General features: G+C 42.4%; 2 protein-coding genes across 2 annotated transcripts in view; one reads left to right on the top strand and one right to left on the bottom strand.

Moving 5' to 3' along the window:
- Window positions 1-8,080: 8,080 nt before the first annotated feature.
- Window positions 8,081-11,670, bottom strand: LOC138979873 (uncharacterized). Its single transcript, XM_070352628.1, has 2 exons — window positions 10,390-11,670; window positions 8,081-10,063 (listed from the first exon to the last, which is right to left on the bottom strand). Exons 1-2 carry the CDS (start codon window positions 10,567-10,569, stop codon window positions 9,602-9,604), a joined length of 642 nt encoding a protein of 213 aa, XP_070208729.1. The 5' UTR covers window positions 10,570-11,670; the 3' UTR covers window positions 8,081-9,601.
- Window positions 11,671-16,336: 4,666 nt separating this feature from the next.
- Window positions 16,337-19,232, top strand: part of LOC138979872 (claudin-18-like) — a gene marked incomplete in the record, with an annotated part of 34,367 nt that continues 31,471 nt past the window's right edge. The window contains 1 exon segment of the mRNA XM_070352627.1: window positions 16,337-16,954.

Genomic DNA, 19,232 nt, shown 5'->3' with positions numbered 1-19,232 from the left:
ACTCCCCGCCCAGAGACATAGATAGAAGATGTATGTGATACAAGTTTATTTGAAAGCTATAGATTAAACTATTCGTGAAACAAGGAGGCGCTTTACTTTCGTTCTCGCTTTTTCAGTTACACACGCATACGATTATCTTCGTTTCATTAAAAAAAATTTTGACAACGTGTAAGATACGAGAACGTAGGAGTTAAAAATCTGTGTAGGCCCCTATTGGTCAATTGCAAACTGGTGAAAAAGTTGTTACAGTGTTGAAGGCCGAGTTTATTTATTTATTTATTTATTTATTTATTTCAGAAACCGAAAATGTGACATTATATTCCCGGATTAATAAAGCTTGCGCTTCTTTCGGAATAGACCGCGTAGGGTTTTTGTCCTTCAACAAGAAAAACGAAATGTTCAAGTGTAGTCTGACGCTGCATTGTCAAAAAACAGTTACTGTAAACTTATCAAAACTTCATTCCCCAGACCAGGAACTGTATTTTGACACCACCAAGTTTTATTTGGGCGCCCTGATCAGTTTGAAAAAGTGAAGAATGCCTCATTTTCTTTGAAACAAAACTGAATTCAGCACTGCATTTTATACATGTACAACCGTCAGCGGAGATTGCAGCATCTGCTGCACTAGCGTTTCAATTTCCCGACAGCGCACATCGAAACTACTATAGTGACCTTTGAACTGAAAAACACACGCACTGAGTGACATTTTGTGGCAGACAACAGGACGGACAATTTAGTGATTTTTCGGTTTGAGTGACTGTGGGTGACCGTTTCAGCTTTCAGTGCCCCCTGTTTCGTCATAGACAGTGAAAGGTAAGTGATCTAATCATTTCTTCCATTTTGTTAGCCATCAGTAGGAGGCCTGCTCGTGAAAATCCCTTTTCTGTCCATGAGTTCACGTGGATGCATACTAGTCTGAAAGTGAAGCTTGAATTCAGCGGTCAAGTTGATCAGTGTTCAGGACATCTTTAAGCAATTAATTCAGTAAATCACAGCTCACAAACGTCAGCCTCAGTCGCACAGGAAAGTAAAGAACGAAGTCAGTGGGGTAATGTGTCCCAAAGTGAAGGAGAGGTGCCAAACTGATAACATTGTGGTAAAAAGCTATTCTTACATTGAAATTCGAGTCATTCCCAACGGCACTACATGCTATATACTTTATTTTCTTGTTCAAGGGACATAACTACGTGACGGCGGACTGGTGCCCGGACGGAGAAAGATAATTTGGGACACTGCTCATGCATTTTACCGGCAATGGTTCGATACACACATTTAAGTCACCAATATCAATAAAGGAAACGACTGCTTGAAACTGAAAACGTAAATGTTATTTAGTGTAGGGCCATTTTTAGTGAATATCGGTAATGTTGAACTATTCAAAGATATGAGGGAGACTGAGCGAGAGGAGGGGGGGGGGGGGGGGGGGGGCGAGAGAGAGAGAGAGATAGAGAGAGAGAGAAAGAGAGAGAGAGAGTTTTGACTCAAAACAAAGACACAGAGAGTGAGCCGGAGAGAGAGAGAGAAAGAGAGAGAGTTTTGACTCAAAACAAAGACACAGAGAGTGAGCCGGGTGACTGAGCCAAGGAGCGGGTGCTGAGAAATCAATAAACATAGTATGCGGAACAGAAGCCGCAAAGACAGAGCAGAGAAGAGAGAGATAGTGTCAAGTTATGAGCCTGTTGTCCGCTGTGAAGGCAAGCCGCCACAAGTGGACAGCGTTCTGTTTGAACTGTCACACGGCAACATTTGCGCGGAGAACCGGCGTTTCCATCTGAGTGATCGTATGACGGCTTACTAGTGCCAAAACCTCATAATTGTAATTATCAAGGGAAAATTAGTACGTGTTTATTACTAATTTTCCCGGGAAAATTACTCATTTTCCCGGAAAAATTGCTAACTTTCACCTGTTAATTACTAATTTTTAGTTTTGGCTCACTTCCTGACGGATTGCTAGTGCCAAAACTAAAAATTAGTAATTTTCCCGTGAAAATGAGTAACTAACAGGTGAAAACTGTAACTGACAGCGTTAATTAGTAATTATCACGTGATAATGGGTAACCCCAGGTTTTGGCACTAGTAAGCCGTCACAGGGCTTACTAGTGCCAAAACCTCATAATTGTAGTTATCAAGGGAAAATTACTAACTTTCCCTTGATAATTACCATTTTCACGTGTTAATTACTAATTTTCCCGGGAAAATTACTAACTTTCACCTGTTAATTACTAATTTTTAGTTTTGGCTCACTTCCTGACGGGTTACTGGTGCCAAAACTAAAAATTAGTCATTTTCCCGTGAACATTACTAATTATCCCGTGAAAATGAGTAACTAACGAGTGAAAACAGTAACTGACAGCGTTAATTAGTAATTATCACGTGATAATGGGTAACCCCAGGTTTTGGCACTAGTAAGCCGTCATATGATCGACAAGAAGAAGAAGAAGAACTGTCACAGTCACAGTGGTTGGATTCTCCTCTGTTCTGTCTGTGCGGCTTCTGTTCCCCATACCATCTTATTGCTTTCTCTGCAGCCCCTCCTCCCCGTACCTCTCCCTCCCGGCCCAATCGTAACACCAAGAACTCTCCACCCGGCTCACTCTATGTGTCATTTTGTTTTGTGTCAAAACTCTCTCTCTCTCTCTCTCTCTCTCTCTCTCTCTCTCTCTCTCTCTCTCTCTCTCTCTCTCTCTCTTTCACTCTCTCTCTCTGGGCTGGATGTAAAAAAGCAGATCACTGCTTAATCTATTACCCTCGTTAAATAAAGAATTGTCATTGTCATTGTCTCTCAGAGGGAGCATCTCGTTACTCCCCCGGCTCGTTACTCCCCCGGCTTGTTGCTAACCCTAACCCTAACCATAAGGGGGAGTAACGAGCCGGGGGAGTAACGAGGGGGGGGGGGGGGGGGTTACCAATTGGTGAATTTGTAAAAATCTGGATTCCAATATGTGCAATCTGGCGCATTCTGGGAGTATTTGTCATGAGTTTTTTTTAATTTTACCCTTGCCGAGGAGGTACATGGTCAGGCCAGGGGGACAGGAACCCCCCCCCCCCCCCACACACACACACACACCTGATTCTGACCCTGGGAAGCGTTCAGGATGTTGATCAGTTGTGTTTGTGTCCTCTGATTCTGAGGGCTAGGGGTGGTCTTATCCCAAGTCAGTGAAAGCCTGGGCAGATCTGCCTGAACACTGAATTGTTTTCACGAGAAGGTCAATTATTGTGCCTTTTAACAGTTGCTCAGATTTCTCTCTGCTTAGTCACAGCGCTTCATGTGAGCTCCGGCTTCAGCCTGCAGTCTTTTGTTCGGCGACAATCATACAGCAAGGATTTATCTACTTCTTTCATCTACACATTTCGTTGTAAAATGACCAAAAGTTGAACAAATAAGATTTATTTATTTATTTTAGTTTTTGATTATGCTGTTGATTGGAAAAGCTTATGGGAGTGTGATTCTCTGCGGCTCTTTTCATCGGTACATGTAGTGTTTCTGGTTTATGTGTTTTCGAATGTTCTTCACACTGCATGACGAGGCTTAGGCGGAAGACCAAGGAGGGGAGGTAATTGCTATGCACGTGAAAAACGTGTCTGTAACGCAGTTATCTCTCCCTCACGGTTGAATTTCACTAAATTATAATTCACACGGAACCGTATCACCCCACATGATCATTTGCCATTAAAACGTTTTGAATTTCAAGTTGTTGCCATCCATGCTTGTAGCAGTAACTCGTCGAATTGTCCAGTCCGATTTCTATTCTTTTCTCATGTCATCAGTACTTTTGGTCCCGACTTTTCTCCGAGCCGCTTTAGATATTGTATTTTCAGTGAAAGGCCCCTTTCCTGATTTGTTATCTCATTTTGAGCGTCTTTAATTTTTTTTTTCATGTCGCGTTGTTGTCGTTGGGTTTGAGCAGCCTGCGACGAATTTCTGGTCGGTTTACATGTTTCCGACGTTCATTTTGCCTTGAGCGGGATTTCAACCGCCATCAGTTTCCATGGAATCTGAATTTCAATTTGAGCCAAAGACAGTAAAAAAAAAACTGTCGATAACCGCTCATTTATAATCAGGTACTTTGTCTTGTCCTCAGCTCGGTCTCTGCTAACAATACACTTGTTCTTTACACTCTCTCAGTTTCACTCAATTTTCTCCCCTCAGCGTTGCAGTAATACTGATTATGATTAATTTAGTAGAAACCCATTGATTACCGCTCATTTTAATCATTTTTTCTTTCCGGCTTTAATTATCTGCAAACGATGATTCGTATTTTCTCCTTTTTGACGACTTTCGACGCCTCATTAGCGTTGTAGTCAGCAGGCTGTTTGAGCCAAGTACTGCCACGGATAACCCGGCATAAGTAGAAAATCATTCATAACCACTCATCTGTAATCAGGTGCTAACTTATCTCATTCAAATTTCTGCTGACGATGGTTGACGTTTTCAAGTTCTATTTTTTCTCCTTTTTGACTTTCGAGGCCCCAGCTTTGTAGTAAGCTACACAGGGCCGTATGTGTTTGAGCCAAGGACTGATTACCATCAGAGAATCATCACTAAGAACTGTGCTCTGTAAACTCGTTCACACGCAGGCCGTGAAAACTCCCTTGGAACGATTGCAAGGCTTCGGTCTAGGGAGTATAAAATCGGGGCTTTAAAAGGGGCACCACGGACTGGTGTAAAAGAAAGAACATGGCTCGGTGCCGTTCAGTATGTTTTCTGATTGTTTTAGGAGATAAAGCTCATAGCTTACAGATCTATCATAAAAAAAAAATCTCTTTTTATATTTAGTCAAGTTTTGACTAAATATTTTAACATCGAGGGGGAATCGAAACGAGGGTCGTGGTGTATGTGTGTCTGTCTGTGCGTGTGTGTGTGTGTGTAGAGCGATTCAGACTAAACTACTGGACCGATCTTTATGAAATTTGACATGAGAGTTTCTGGGTATGAAATCCCCGAACGTTTTTTTCATTTTTTTGATAAATGTCTTTGATGACGTCATATCCGGCTTTTCGTGAAAGTTGAGGCGGCACTGTCACGCCCTCATTTTTCAACCAAATTGGTTGAAATTTTGGTCAAGTAATCTTCGACGAAGCCCGGACTTCGGTATTGCATTTCAGCTTGGTGGCTTAAAAATTAATTAATGACTTTGGTCATTAAAAATCTGAAAATTGTAAAAAAAAATAAAAATTTATAAAACGATCCAAATTTACGTTTATCTTATTCTCCATCATTTGCTGATTCCAAAAACATATAAATATGTTATATTCGGATTAAAAACAAGCTCTGAAAATTAAATATATAAAAATTATTATCAAAATTAAATTGTCGAAATCAATTTCAAAACACTTTCATCTTATTCCTTGTCGGTTCCTGATTCCAAAAACATATAGATATGATATGTTTGGATTAAAAACACGCTCAGAAAGTTAAAACAAAGAGAGGTACAGAAAAGCGTGCTATCCTTCTTAGCGCAACTACTACCCCGCTCTTCTTGTCAATTTCACTGCCTATGCCGTGAGCGGTGGACTACGAGTATACGGTCTTGCTGAAAAATGGCATTGCGTTCAGTTTCATTCTGTGAGTTCGACAGCTACTTGACTAAATATTGTATTTTCGCCTTACGCGACTTGTTTACTTTTGCAAGCAGAAGTTTATGGGACGCCATCATTTCGCTTACCGTCACTGCAGCCTGACGATATTGTGAACAAGAAAAATGTTCATTCAAAATGAACAGGCGTCCATGTTATTTTGACAAAATGAATATATTTTTGTTAAAGAAGCTGGCAAGCACACCCTTTCGAATATAGCGGAAGTAGTTTCGACCCTAAATGCTTAAGTACTTAGGCCTTAAACTTAAGTATGGGTTGATAGAATATTTTAATATAAGTGCAGTTTATTTTCAAAGTTTGGAGTCGTAGATCATTCTTTTCGGATGCAATGTGACTAGCATGTAACAGTGAAATTTGTTGTTTAATTCTGCAAGCAAATGTGTGTGCTGTTATTGCATTATTTACAAAAAACGCACAGAAAAAAAACACTATTTTTGACGACTCACTGCGGAGCAGAGCGTGCAATATACGCTCTGCTGCAGAGTTATCCCACGTGCGGTTAGATAGACACTCATACATGTAAGTACAGTTTATTTTCTAGGTTTGGTATCGTAGATAATTTTTTTCGAATGCAATGTGAAAAAGTTTGTTGTATAATTTTGCAAGTGAATATTTGTTTATTGGCTGCATGTTTGACAAAAACGTTGTAAAATAAACACTTTTTCGTTGCTTTTATTGTTTGCTTTGAAAGTTTGATTGCAGCCAAACGACTTGCTCTACGGGGCTGAAAAAGTGGAAGACACTTTGAGATATAAGGAATTGGATAGGCCATCATACAAGAAGGTGTAGAAATCTGCTTGCTGGCAGCTTTAAGTGTTACAGCGACATCAGAAAGCTCTAAAAGCTTTTTTTTTTTTTTTAAATGCATGATTTTCATAGTTTGTCACTTTAGACTATTTTTGTAATAATTAATTTGATCGGAAAAAAATAGTGTAATATACAAATAAGAAAATTTTTGAATCACATTTTTGCTATCCTTGATGAGAAGCGAGTTGAAATGTGCCTAAATAAAGTCACACCTTAACATTTTTTAGTTTTTGCCCACTAAGGCATTTGCAACATGAAATTTCAGTATTTTTTAAGTTTTTACCCCCCCCCCCCCTCCCCCCAAAATGACATGTTTTAACAATTTGAAGTTTTTGTCTAAACATGAAGTGACATTCTAAGATTTGAAAGCTTTTTTTTTCTTTTTTTAATGCAACGTCATGAATAATATTTTCAATTTTTTGCATTAAAGAAGCTGGCAAGCACACCCTTTCGAATATAGCGGAAGTAGATTCGACCCTAAATGCTTAAGTACTTAGGCCTTAAACTGAAGTACGTGTTGACAGAATATTTTAATATAAGTGCAGTTTATATTTCAAAGTTTGGAGTCGTAGATCATTCTTTTTGGATGCAAAATGACTAACATGTATCACTATCACTTATCAGTGAAATTTGTTGTTTAATTCTGCAAGCAAATGTGTGTGCTGTTATTGCATTATTTGCAAAAAACGCACAGAAAAAACACTATTTTTGACGACTCACTGCAGTTATCCCAGGTGCGGTTAGATAGACGCGCATACATGTAAGTACAGTTTATTTTCTAGGTTTGGTATCGTAGATAATTTTTTTGGAATGCAATGTGACAAACATGTATTGATACAGTTTGTTGTATAATTTTGCAAGTGAATATGTGTTTATTGGCTGCATGTTTCACTAAAACGCAGTAAAATAAAAACTTTTTCGTTGCTTTTGTTGTTTCCTTTGATTGCAGCCAAATGACTTGCTCTAGGGGGCTGAAAATTAAGTGGAAGACACTTTGAGATATAAGGAATCGGATAGGCCATGACACGAGAAGGTGTAGAAATCTGCTTGCAGACAGCTTTAACATGACATCACATATTGATATATTTTTTAAGTTTTTGCATATTTATATTACCCCATTTTTGAGGTCACGTTTTAACTTTGGTTAAGTGTTTGCCCACAACTGACATTAGATTATATTTAAACATTTTACATTATTTTTCTAGCACATGTTCATGTTAGTCTGCGCCATCCATTTCTGTGAAAAATACCAGTGTTCAACATTGATGAAATCATGGACATGCGAGTTGGCACTGTCAAGAGAAACATTTGTAGTTTTAGTTTTGGAAACACGGCGTCGCTTTCGTCTGTCTTTCTGTGAAAAAGAGTGTTCAACATTGATGAAATCATGGACAGGCAGTCTTGATGAAACATTTACAGTTGCTTCAATAGCACAGGGATGTTGCTACAAATTCATACCTATAGGACAAATGTCCTGAGTTCTTCAGCATCAATAGGACATTTGACCGCTTTCAGAAAGTTTCATAGGACATTATGAATTTGCGCCAAACAGCTTATAACATTCCATGGAATTGTTCCAAAGTCATGCGCCCACACACACACGCACACACACACACCCATGCGCGCGCGCTGTAGAACACACACATAATATAGTAAATACATCAACACAGTGTGCGTATAATGTTGTATTTGTTTTGTTTCAAAAAAACCACAAAAAAGAAACCAACATGAACAACTTCAGAGCCGCTGGAGTTGTCTCCCGTACTCCTGTAGCATGCACTGATCTATTCTAAAAATAATCCACTATTTTTAGATCAGTGCGCTGCACCGAGACGGTTATAAATACCCAAACGGCGCATACCGCAAACGGTTCGGGAATTCCCGACAAAAGAAAAGATCCGCACGCGGCACTGGCAACTTCAGTGTCAGCAGAACACGAGAGCGTTCGGTCTTTTAGAAGATTTGTATCTTGAAATGAAAATTAACGAATATCGCGCTGTCCGAAGGAATGGAGTACATATCGGACAATGACCACGCTCAGGCTAAAACGATAGGACATCTGACCGACATGCGGCAATGTGAATCGGACATTTGGGGATTTTCATCAATAAATGTCCGATGTCCGACACCTAACGACATCCCTGATAGCATGTGCTCTTTGCGAAAAACAAAAATTGTGTTCAGGTTCAAGTCCAAGGTTGATGTCAACATCAGCACGAGCATGACAGTTGTCATCAGCATCAATTTCATTTTCAGCTGTTGCTGTGTGTATCATAGAAACATTTCCACATGAATGACTGGTGCGTGACTCAGGGAAATAAGCGTGTTCAAGTGAGATATGTTCCGAAATGTCCTCCATACTCAAGCCAGGAAAATAACTTTGTTCAAGTTCACAAACATCCTGTATGTTCAATTCAGTGTAAGTACTATTTGCATGTAGAAAAGCTTCTTCCATGTTCCGCCCATTGTTAAACACAGACATACTTTCCTGTTCAACAAAAATGTCTGACAAAGAATTAGGCTGTTGTGGGTTCAATTCAATCCCAACATTGTCACTGTCAGTGGCACATTTCCCTTTCATGTTCAAAGGAGTCTTAGATGAAGTGGTACATTTGCGCTGATTTGTTTTTTCTTTTTGATCTCTGTCAGTGTCACTAATACTAATAGTACTAGCAGTACTGACTGGATTTGAAGTACAAAAATCTGTTGGCATACTGGAATGACCTGGTTTGAATGAACCAAGCTTGTTCTGTCCACATTGACTAGCAGAAGTTTGGATAGAACTTGAAGAAAAATGAACAGGTGTTAATTGGTTAAGCATTGATAATGTGTTTCTAGAAAAACAGTCAAATCTGCAAAAGAATCAAATGACATCAAAACAGCAGCACCACCTGAAGAATGATCGCCATTTCTGTTTCTTTCATGGGAATCAAACAAATAAAAACACTGACTATCCAGGTTACCGTGAATGGCAATGGTCGATTCCTGAAATGTTGCAAGGATGTAGTTTGACACAGCAAAAGCCTGATGCAATCCCTCTTCTAGATTAGTCAAATGAAAGCCTTGGTCACTGACAACATTAGCAGGCAAGTAAGCGGGGTTAGTGTGTCCATTAATCATGTCGAAAAAATATTCTATTTCAACAGCATGTCCAACAACAGTTGTTGGCAAATGTTCGTGACCGATGTAACCATCAATGCCGACCCTCACCTTCATCATCACTGTCTCTTCTTGCTGTGCTAGCAGTAGAGCCACTATGACTACTGTCGTCGTCACTGTCAACATTTGCAGAGTCGCTGCTGTCACCATCATTAGCTGCACACTCTGCGTCACCATCTTCGTCACTGTTGTCACCGTTGTCAAAGTCCGGGTCGCCATGTGCATTGGCATCATGCACAGCTTGAACAGCTGCCTGCAAGACATTTGCAGTCACCTCTCTGTGTGCACCACCCACCTTCTTGGAGATACGCCGATAGGTGTTGTGCGACAATCCTGGAATCGACATGATGGCAGAGAACTTCCGAAGAGCTGCCTCGCCACATCCTAACTCGTTGAAGCACATGACAATGGAGTTGTTGACGTCAAACCCCATAGTAATGTTGTTGCTCCCATCAAGTCGGCTACATGAATGCTGCTGCTTCGTGAAGGTGCAATCCTGGTAAATACAAAAACAACAAATTAGATTAGTAACAACAAAAAAGCTAGAGAGCAAGAGAGAGTTTGAGAGAGAGAGAAAGAGAGAGTGGGAGAGAAAAAGAGCACTGATAATAATCACTAATATATTTCCTTTGTAATACTATTATCATCAGGGCTTACAGCTTTCAGATTATGTAGTTTTTTTCCCCACACTGACAGTGACAACTGAAACTCAATCAGAAAAATTCCAAGAGAGAGAGACTCAGTTTGGGAGAGCTGGTAATAACTAACAAGGCAAAATAATACAATACAAAAAAATAGTAATTATAAAATGAGTTTACATACCTCACAAGCCAGTCTTATTTCTCTTGAATATCCCATCTTGTCACCAAAGCACACCGACAGGGTCCCACCACACTCGCCACAAGCGACCGCCGAAAACAGAGACTTCAAATTTTTCAACTCAATGAAGCACCGCTCTTTGTCACTGTCCGTTTCGTCAGCTGCAGCAACGTAGTCTTTCATAACATCCAGTTTTCGTCTGGCAGTACACGGTTGTTCAGCTGGTAAAGGTTGTCATCAGCAAGCGATCGTCATCGTGTTCTCGTCAGCATTTTTCGCTTGCCAGCGAGCCTTGGCTGCTTCTTTGCACTGCTGCTTGCGTGAACGTTTTCCCCGATTAAGCGGAGTCCTGTCTGGCACTAAATCTTGCAAATCTTGAGCGTTTGTATCCATGTTTTCCGATATTTTCGATGAACTTCGGACAGCAATGACCAATTTCCAAAATGCCGGAAGTTGGCGTAGCGAAGTGAAAGTTGGTCACGTGACCGATCTAGGCCAATCACAAGCTCTCGTGTGACGCGTTCCTCTTTATATGGAAGTTAGCGTGCTGGCCAGTTCATTCACAGAGAGAATGACAGCGGGAAAGGGGAGAGAATGCTGAATCCCACGGTATGTGTCACGTCATGTCGGAACGGGGTTGGGAGAATTTGGCGTAACTAACAGTCAAACAAATGCATTTTTGGCATTTCAACACACAATGAAAATAAATTCTTGACACAGTTGGTTTTGAAACACCTTTATTTTGCATAATATAAGTGTTTTATGTGAAAAACATCGGTTGAACCTGAATTAGAAAGGATTATTTGGTATACATATGTCAAAATCTCAAAACTGACCACTTGAACACACAACACGATTTTTGACTTCAGACGTGTGTAGCCCCTGGCCTTAAAAGAATCCTTTGCATGGCCTCGGCGTATGGGCAGTAGCTCTAAACGTAAACTATGGCAACAACAACAATTCGGGGACGCCTAGAATCACACAATAATGTATCTGGAGTTTTTGCAGGCGATGTCTCAAAAAAAAAAAAAAGTAGAGGCTCCAAGACGGCTCCGTGTCCGACGCGGGTACTATGCACGCACAACAGCCCGAAACTCCGTCGATAGAGATTTATCACCCCTGGCCCAGGTGATGTCTCTATCGACGAAGTTTCGGTTTGATAGTAGTAAGGGCAGTAACTCAAGACGTAAATGTGGCAGTGTCCCATAGGCAATCGCAGAGTTATCCTGTACATAGGCAACACTTACTTGATCCCAATTACCAGGCGTCCTCGGGGACGCCTAGAATAACTGGAAGCAGTAAAGCGGACACTGATGCTTGACTAATCGGTACTTCAACACAGAAACATGTGCTTTGTACACTCATTTAGCACAATCATTCTATTCATTGTGTCAGTCTGATGATTCACAAGTCAGCTCCGTCCGCACATGTATTATTGTATTATTATTGGTGGCCTAGTTGTAAGGCGTCCGCCCCGTGATCGGGAGGTCGTGGGTTCAAACCCCGGCCGGGTCATACCTAAGACGTTAAAATTGGCAATCTAGTGGCTGCTCCGCCTGGCGTCTGGCATTGTGGGGTTAGTGCTAGGACTGGTTGGTCCGGTGTCAGAATAATGTGACTGGGTGAGACATGAAGCCTGTGCTGCGACTTCTGTCTTGTGTGTGGCGCACGTTAAATGTCAAAGCAGCACCGCCCTGATATGGCCCTTCGTGGTCGGCTGGGCGTTAAGCAAACAAACAAACAAACAAACAAACAAACAAACATGTATGATCACATTTTCCTTTCCGTCACTGACGTGTGTCCCCCGCGCTTTTCTCTGACTTTTTCTTCCGATGATGTCCGCGCATGCGTTTTGTTCTCTTTCCTTTTACCAGGGTTTGTGGAAGATTTCTTTCACTGACGTTTTCCCCACTGTTCCGGGCGCGATTTTAATGAGCCGAGAGCTGTAACTGGAACAGTTGAGTCAGGAGAATGATTTTGCCAGACCTGGCTTTGAGCCCTGAACGTATGCATGTATAGTCTCCACGCCGCAACCCTGGAAATCTGCCATGAATAAGTCGCATGCAAACCTAGCAAAATAGATAGGGTTATAATGTTCTAACCCCGCCGAACGTTCTGCTCCAGTTTGAGGTTTCGGTTGTGCATTGCGGTGTGCAACGTCAGTGTTGTCATTACATTTAGTCAAGTTTTGACTAAATGTTTTAACATAGAGGGGGAGTCGAGACGAGGGTCGTTGTGTATGTGTGTGTGTGTGTGTGTGTGTGTGTGTCTGTGCGTGTGTGTGTGTAGAGCGATTCAGAGTAAACTACTGGACCGGTCTTTATTAAATTTTACATGAGAGTTCCTGGGTATGATATCCCCAGACGTTTTTTTTATTTTTTCGATAAATGTCTTTTATGACGTCATATCCGGCTTTTTGGAAAAGTTGAGGCGGCACTGTCACACCCTCAATTTTCAATCAAATTGATTGATATTTTGGCCAAGCAATCTTCGACGAAGGCCGGACTTCGGTATTGCATTTCAGCATGGAGGCTTACAAATTAATTAATGACTTTGGTCATTAAAAATCTGAAAATTGTAATCAAAATTATTTTTTTATAAAACGATTCAAAATTACTTTTATTTTATTCTGCATCATGTTCTGATTCCAAAAGCATATACATATGTTATATTTGGATTAAAAACAAGCTCTGAAAATTAAAAATATAAAAATTATGATTAAAATTAAATTTCCGAAATCGTTTTAAAAACACTTTCATCTTATTTCTTGTCGGTTCCTGATTCCAAAAACATATAGATATGATATGTTTGGATTAAAAACACGCTCAGAAAGTTAAAACGAAGAGAGGTACAGTAAAGCGTGCTATGAAGCACAGCGCAACCGTACCGCGCCAAACAGGCTCGTCACTTTCACTGCCTTTTGCACTAGCGGCGGACTACGTTCAGTTTCATTCTGTGAGTTCCACAGCTTGACTAAATCAGAGACATCTATATATATACAACTAGTGTCTGTCTGTCTGTCTGTCTGTCTGTCTGTCTGTCTGTTCGCGATGCACGGCCAAAGTTCTCGGTGGATCTTTTTCAAATTTGGACACCTTATTCAGCTACACCCCGGACACAACCTCATCGATGAGATATTTCAACACGTGCTCTCGGCGCGCAGCGCTGTGCGCGCTGAACCGATTTTTTTGTTTTTTTTGTTGTTGTTGTCGGGATCCACTACCACTAACTCTTCCTTATCTTCTCCCGTGTTTTCAGCCGCGATTATCTCCCTTCCTCCGTGTGGCAAAGCCGGGTCCCAGGCGCAGCCTGGTATTCGGCTCTACTTCTTCCCGGCGAGCCAATTCGTGGCAAAAACTGCTCTATAATGGTCCCCCCTTAGACATCCAGCCTCGTTTTCGACTGGTCCCCCTGGGCGATTTTGGTCCCCCCTCGCATCCAAAATAGGCCCCCTCTCGAACCAATGTAGAGCTATGTCAGTATTTATTTTTAACTTTATTGTTACAAAACTTTATTGTCCCCAAAAGCACAGGGCCATAGAAACATTTTTTTCTTTCTTTTTTTTCCGATTTATGTGCTTGTTGTTATTTTTGTGTGTGTGACTGTGAGATATATTTGTTTGGTTGTGTTCTTGTTTCTTTCAGTGGTTTCTTTCAGTGGTTTTTTTGCATTGGTTCTTTTTGTTTCTGTTTGTTTATGAGATGGTTGTACCGAATACTGAACATTAAATATTACTAGAATTTCAAACAATATATAAATAAGTCAATCAATATTCTCTCTTTCTCTCTCTCTCTGTCTCTCTCTCTCTCTCTCTCTCTCTCTCTCTCTCTCTCCCCCTCACTCTCTATCTCTCTCTCTCTCTAGCAAAACCTGAAATAGACATTTACGTTCTTTGACAAGAAAAACTTTATTTCAAAAGCAAACTTGATCTTTCCATTTCCACATTGGACTCTCATGAGGATTATTTGGAATGTCGTGTACTTATTATTATAGGCATGTTTGACACGAGTCACCTGACGTGTCAAGAAGCGTGGCGACCGTTTTCTCATCCCACACTAAAAAACAAAAGTATAGGCTACATAGAACGGCAAATCTACGAAGTTAAATCAGTTTTAAAAGTTTAGATTTGACACTGTAACCTTGACCCACTGAGTGTGCACGCGTGCGTGCGTGCGTGCGTGCGTGCGTGCATAATGTGTGTGTGTGTGTTTGAGAGATGGGGGGAGGAGAGAAAGTGTGGGGGGCGAGAAAGAGAGAGAGAGAGAGTGAGAGAGATCCAGAGTCACGTTTTCTACTGAGTTGGCACACACTAGAACAATAAAGTTAAAATAAATACTGACATAGCTCTACATTGGTTAGAAAAGAGGGGGACCAGTTCGAGAGGGGGCCTATTTTGGATGCGAGGGGGGGGGGACCAAAATCGCCCAGGGGGACCAGTCGAAAACGAGGCTGGATGTCTAAGGGGGGACCATTATAGAGCAGTTTTTGCCACGAATTGGTCCCCCGGGGGACTACTTCAGAGGGGGGACCGGACCGGATCCTACACCGGTACCCGGCGAAGCGGGTAATCATCTGGTACATATATGTATGTCTCTGACTAAATGTAGTAATTTCGCCTTACGCGACTTGTTTTTAAGTTCTGACCGGAAGGGATCGAGTTCCTTGTGAACTTTCTGTATGCCAAAAGTTTTGTCCAGTTGTGATATCGTTTTTTTGCACCGACCAAAATGACGGAAGAGATGATGGAAAAGAGAGACTGACAGAGGAGGGAGGGAGAGAGAGATGGAGGGAGGGAGAGAGAGATGGAGGGAGGGAGAGAGAGATGGAGGGAGGGGGAGAGACGGAGGGAGGGAGAGATGGAGGGAGGGAGAGAGAGATGGAGGGAGGGGGAGAGACGGAGGGAGGGAGAGAGAGATGGAGGGAGGGAGAGAGATGGAGGGAGGGGGAGAGACGGAGGGAGGGAGAGATGGAGGGAGGGAGGGAGAGATGGAGGGAGGGAGAGAGAGATGGAGGGAGGGGGAGAGACGGAGGGAGGGAGAGAGAGATGGAGGGAGGGGGAGAGACGGAGGGAGGGAGAGAGAGATGGTTGATTAATTGATTGAGTGATTGATAGAATGATTGATTGATCGTTAATGCATGACTTGAGGACAATTAAGGCTTTAGGAACAAGTTAGCAAATCTGTCCTCAACGTTTTTGGGCAGTCGGACGTTTGTAAGGTTTTGTCATTTTTGTCCAGATATCTCGACCGATGCGACGCGAGTATACAGACTGACAGACAGACAGACACACACGCTCACACACACACACACACACACACACACACACACACCGACTGCACACACACACACACACACACACACACACACACACACACACACACAAAGGAATTAATTTTGTTTCTAATCTGAGAGTTATGAATTGCTGGCGTGTTCCATCTGCACTTGAAATGTCGACCCGTCCATCATTGAGGGAACAATCTACACCTTTCATGTTTTTCACGCATGTGTTCGGGGTCTGTTCGTCGCAACAGTTTAGTCAGTTCTGTTGGCTGATATCGGGAGGGTGGGGCTGCTCTACGTACAGGCGCAGGCATTTTGTTCTTCAGTGTTGGTGTTGTTGTTGTTTGTGAGTATGTGTATGTTAGTGTGTGTGTACCGTACGTGTGTGTGTGTGTGTGTGTGTGTGTGTGTATGTGTGTATGTGTGTGTGTGTACGTACGGTGTGTGTGTGTGTGTGTGTGTGTGTGTGTGTGTGTGTGTGTGTCTGTCCGTGTGTGTGTGTGTGTGTGCGTGTGTGTGTGTGTGCGTCGTGCGTGCGTGCGTACGTGCGTGCGTGCGTGTGGCTGTCTGTCAGTCAGTCAGTCTGTCTGCCTGTATGTCTGTGAGCATTGAGAATCTCGAATGAATACACAGTTCGTGCGCATATGAATCTGGGCGTGTGTGCTCTCTACAAGCTGTACTGTACCGCCTTGCCAGTTGCCGCAGCGGTTTGTCTGTTGCTGCCTACGTACGTTGCTGCTGCTGTGCCGCTTCAGTTCCAGACTCTTTGCTGCCAATATTGGTCGGAGAGTAGCACCAAAGTTTCCAAACACCAACGCCCCGCAAATCTCTACTCCCCTCGCACTTGTGGCAGGCAGTGTGACCTACATACTTGTTTCCGAAGTGCTTGTGCTAAGCTGACGAAAACTAGGTTGCATCTGCTACGATTCTTCTGCCGGCTTGTCCCAAAGACTTCTCTTCTTGCAAAGTGTGTCGTTAAAAGTATCTGGAGATATATACGCAGGAAGTTGAGTGTCTGTGGTAGCATTCTTTATCTTTTTGGAGAGTTTTGAAGGATTGGTGTTTTCTTGGGAGTAAAAAGTGTGGATTTAGAAGTTCGCGAGTTACCACTGACAACCTAAACGTGAAAGTTCGTCGCTGCGGCTGACACGGAGTTGTCTGTTTCGCTTTGCTCCGAGTGAAAAGTTCTGGGAGTTGTCAGTGTCAGTGTGCCAGGCTGTGCCGTGACTTGTTACCGAACCATTTGAGGACGTAATACTTCGCCAGTGCCGCAACTTGTAAAGAAAAGGTAACGGGAGAAAGCCAGTGGTGTTAAAGAGAGAGGGAGAGAGAGAGAGAGTCTGTCGGTGTGTCTTTGTGTGTCCTCTGTGAAACTTGTATAGATGACATTCAGTCTAGTTGACGTTTTAAGAACATTTCTTACACATTACAGTGCCACGTTTGCCGATGGAATCGTTTTTGTTTTGTTTTGTTATTGTCTACAGCCACGAAACATCATTCTGCAGAACTGTTCTTAATTTTCTCAAAGCATCGCAGCGTTTTTGGCGCTCCTCGAGTCGACACCCCCCTCCCCATCACCCGCTCCGCGTCTCATCACCAGAAGTGTTCAGATTCTTGGCAAAGCAGAGAGGATGGGAGTATTTCAACTTTTTGAACTGACGGCTTTTAACTTCCATGCTCAAGAATGAATAGTCGTGGTGACTGGGTAACGTCCCTTCTTACTGGAGGCAGCACTTTTTGACTTGATCAAATAAGAGAGATGTATGGTTGGCTGACTGGCTGTAATGTCACAGAAAGGGCCGAACACTATGATTTTAAACGTAACAGGTCAAAGGTATTTCCTTTTTTTTTCGAGAGGATAAGACGCAACTTGTAAAGAAAAGGTAACGGGAGAAAGCCAGAGAGAGAGAGAGAGAGAGAGAGAGAGAGAGAGAGAGAGAGAGAGAGAGAGAGAGATTATTGGTGTCTGTCGGTGTGTGTGTCTTTGATCGAAACCTCAGACATTAATTTCATCGAGAGAAAAACAAATGACCCGGTGCTTGGTCACCTGAGACAGTTACCCAAGGGTAAAATAATAAACCAGATGACGAATGAGGTGTGTCATGTACTAAGACTCGTCTCTGCTTGCTGTGGCTTTGATGATCCATCACCCCACCCCCGCAATATCCACCCGAGCTACTCCCTCGATCCCAAGGCTAAGCGTATATTTCTAATCACCACCACCCCTCCTTCCCCCTGCACGCCTCTCGCGTTATTCGTCTTCCGGGAGATACGATCACTCGAGTGTAGGTTTTCCAGACTTGAGTTAGTCTTGGTTTTGAATGAATCGAGATCTGATATAGGCTCACTTCGCCTCGTGAAAACAGTTAGCCTCACCGTCTCAGATTTGGTTAGGCTTTTACATGGACCATCCCCTCCCCTTGGTCACCTTGCTAAATGGTAGGCTACTTTTTCATGACTTAAGCTGTTTTGCTGTTTTGTATTTGTTTGTAAGTGTGTGTGTGTGTGTGTGTGTGTGTGTGTGTGTGTAGTGTGTGTGTGTGTGTGTGTGCGTGCGTGCGTGCGTGCGTGCGTGTGTGTGCGTGTGTGTGTGTGCGTGCGTGTGTGTGTGTCCATGTGTGTGCGTGTGTGTGTGTGTGTGTGCAGTTTTTTTCTCTTACTGAGTATCAGTACAGACAAAAAGGGAAGTGCATGATACGTTTATGAATGTATTTTATGTAAAGCTTCTGAGCACCACTTCATTCAGTTCCGTTTTCCCCACACCCATACTCAGAAGAGCGGGAATTGTCTGCCGTTTTGAAGTGGCCATACTGTTATGATGATGCAATTCTTTGATGACCTCATTCAAACTAAGTTTACCTTGTATGGGCGTTTTTTCACTAAGCCTATTCAATAGTTTTGTTTTGGGTTATGCAATTAATCTCCCAGGTTTGGGTGCGGTTGATAAGTAGAAACGAACGCCTCAACGGAAAGAGAAGGACCAAACAAAAAGAGACATGGGAAGAGAGAGAAAGAAGAAGAGGATAAAAGCATCATAAATAGAGAGACAGAAGTAGGGAGAGAGAAAGAACTCGGGCTCAAAAACTTTATTTTACTGAAGGATGATACTTAATAGCGTTAGGTCCATATGAACAGAGAGAGAGAGAGAGAGAGAGAGAGAGAGAGAGGGACAGAGAGAGATAGAGAGAGACAGAGACAGAGAGAGAGACAGAGAGAGAGAGAGAGAATATGAAGAGAGAGAGAGAGACAGAGAGAGAGAGAATATGAAGAGAGAGAGAGAGACAGAGAGACAGAGAAAGAGAGAGAATATGAAGAGAGAGAGAGAGAGACAGAGAGAGAGAGAGAGAGAGAGAGAGAGAGAGAGAGAAAACTGAACTGAACTGAACTTTTCTTTCAATCTGTCCTTGAACACACACACACACACACACACACACACACACTCTCTGAAGGCGGCTATCTCTGTCTATCAAGTGCGGAACCTTGCAACAGCTTCTTGAAATTTGGGACACTCTTCTTGAATTTTACCAGAAAAGTACAATGTTAGGTCAAAGCGCGACGGTTTTTTT

Source organism: Littorina saxatilis, linkage group LG11 (genome assembly GCF_037325665.1).
Source record: "Littorina saxatilis isolate snail1 linkage group LG11, US_GU_Lsax_2.0, whole genome shotgun sequence".
In the NCBI taxonomy this organism is placed as follows: Eukaryota; Metazoa; Mollusca; class Gastropoda; order Littorinimorpha; family Littorinidae; genus Littorina; species Littorina saxatilis.
This window is presented reverse-complemented; position numbering and strand designations above follow the sequence as displayed.

What these genes read in the sequence shown, in the direction of transcription:
- LOC138979873 (XM_070352628.1), bottom strand. Translation starts at nt 10,569, where the DNA reads ATGAAAGACTACGTTGCTGCAGCTGACGAAACGGACAGTGACAAAGAG. An exon ending in AAATAAGACTGGCTTGTGAG is followed by an intron (nt 10,064 to 10,389) that starts GTATGTAAACTC and finishes TGTATTTACCAG; the next exon opens with GATTGCACCTTCACGAAGCA.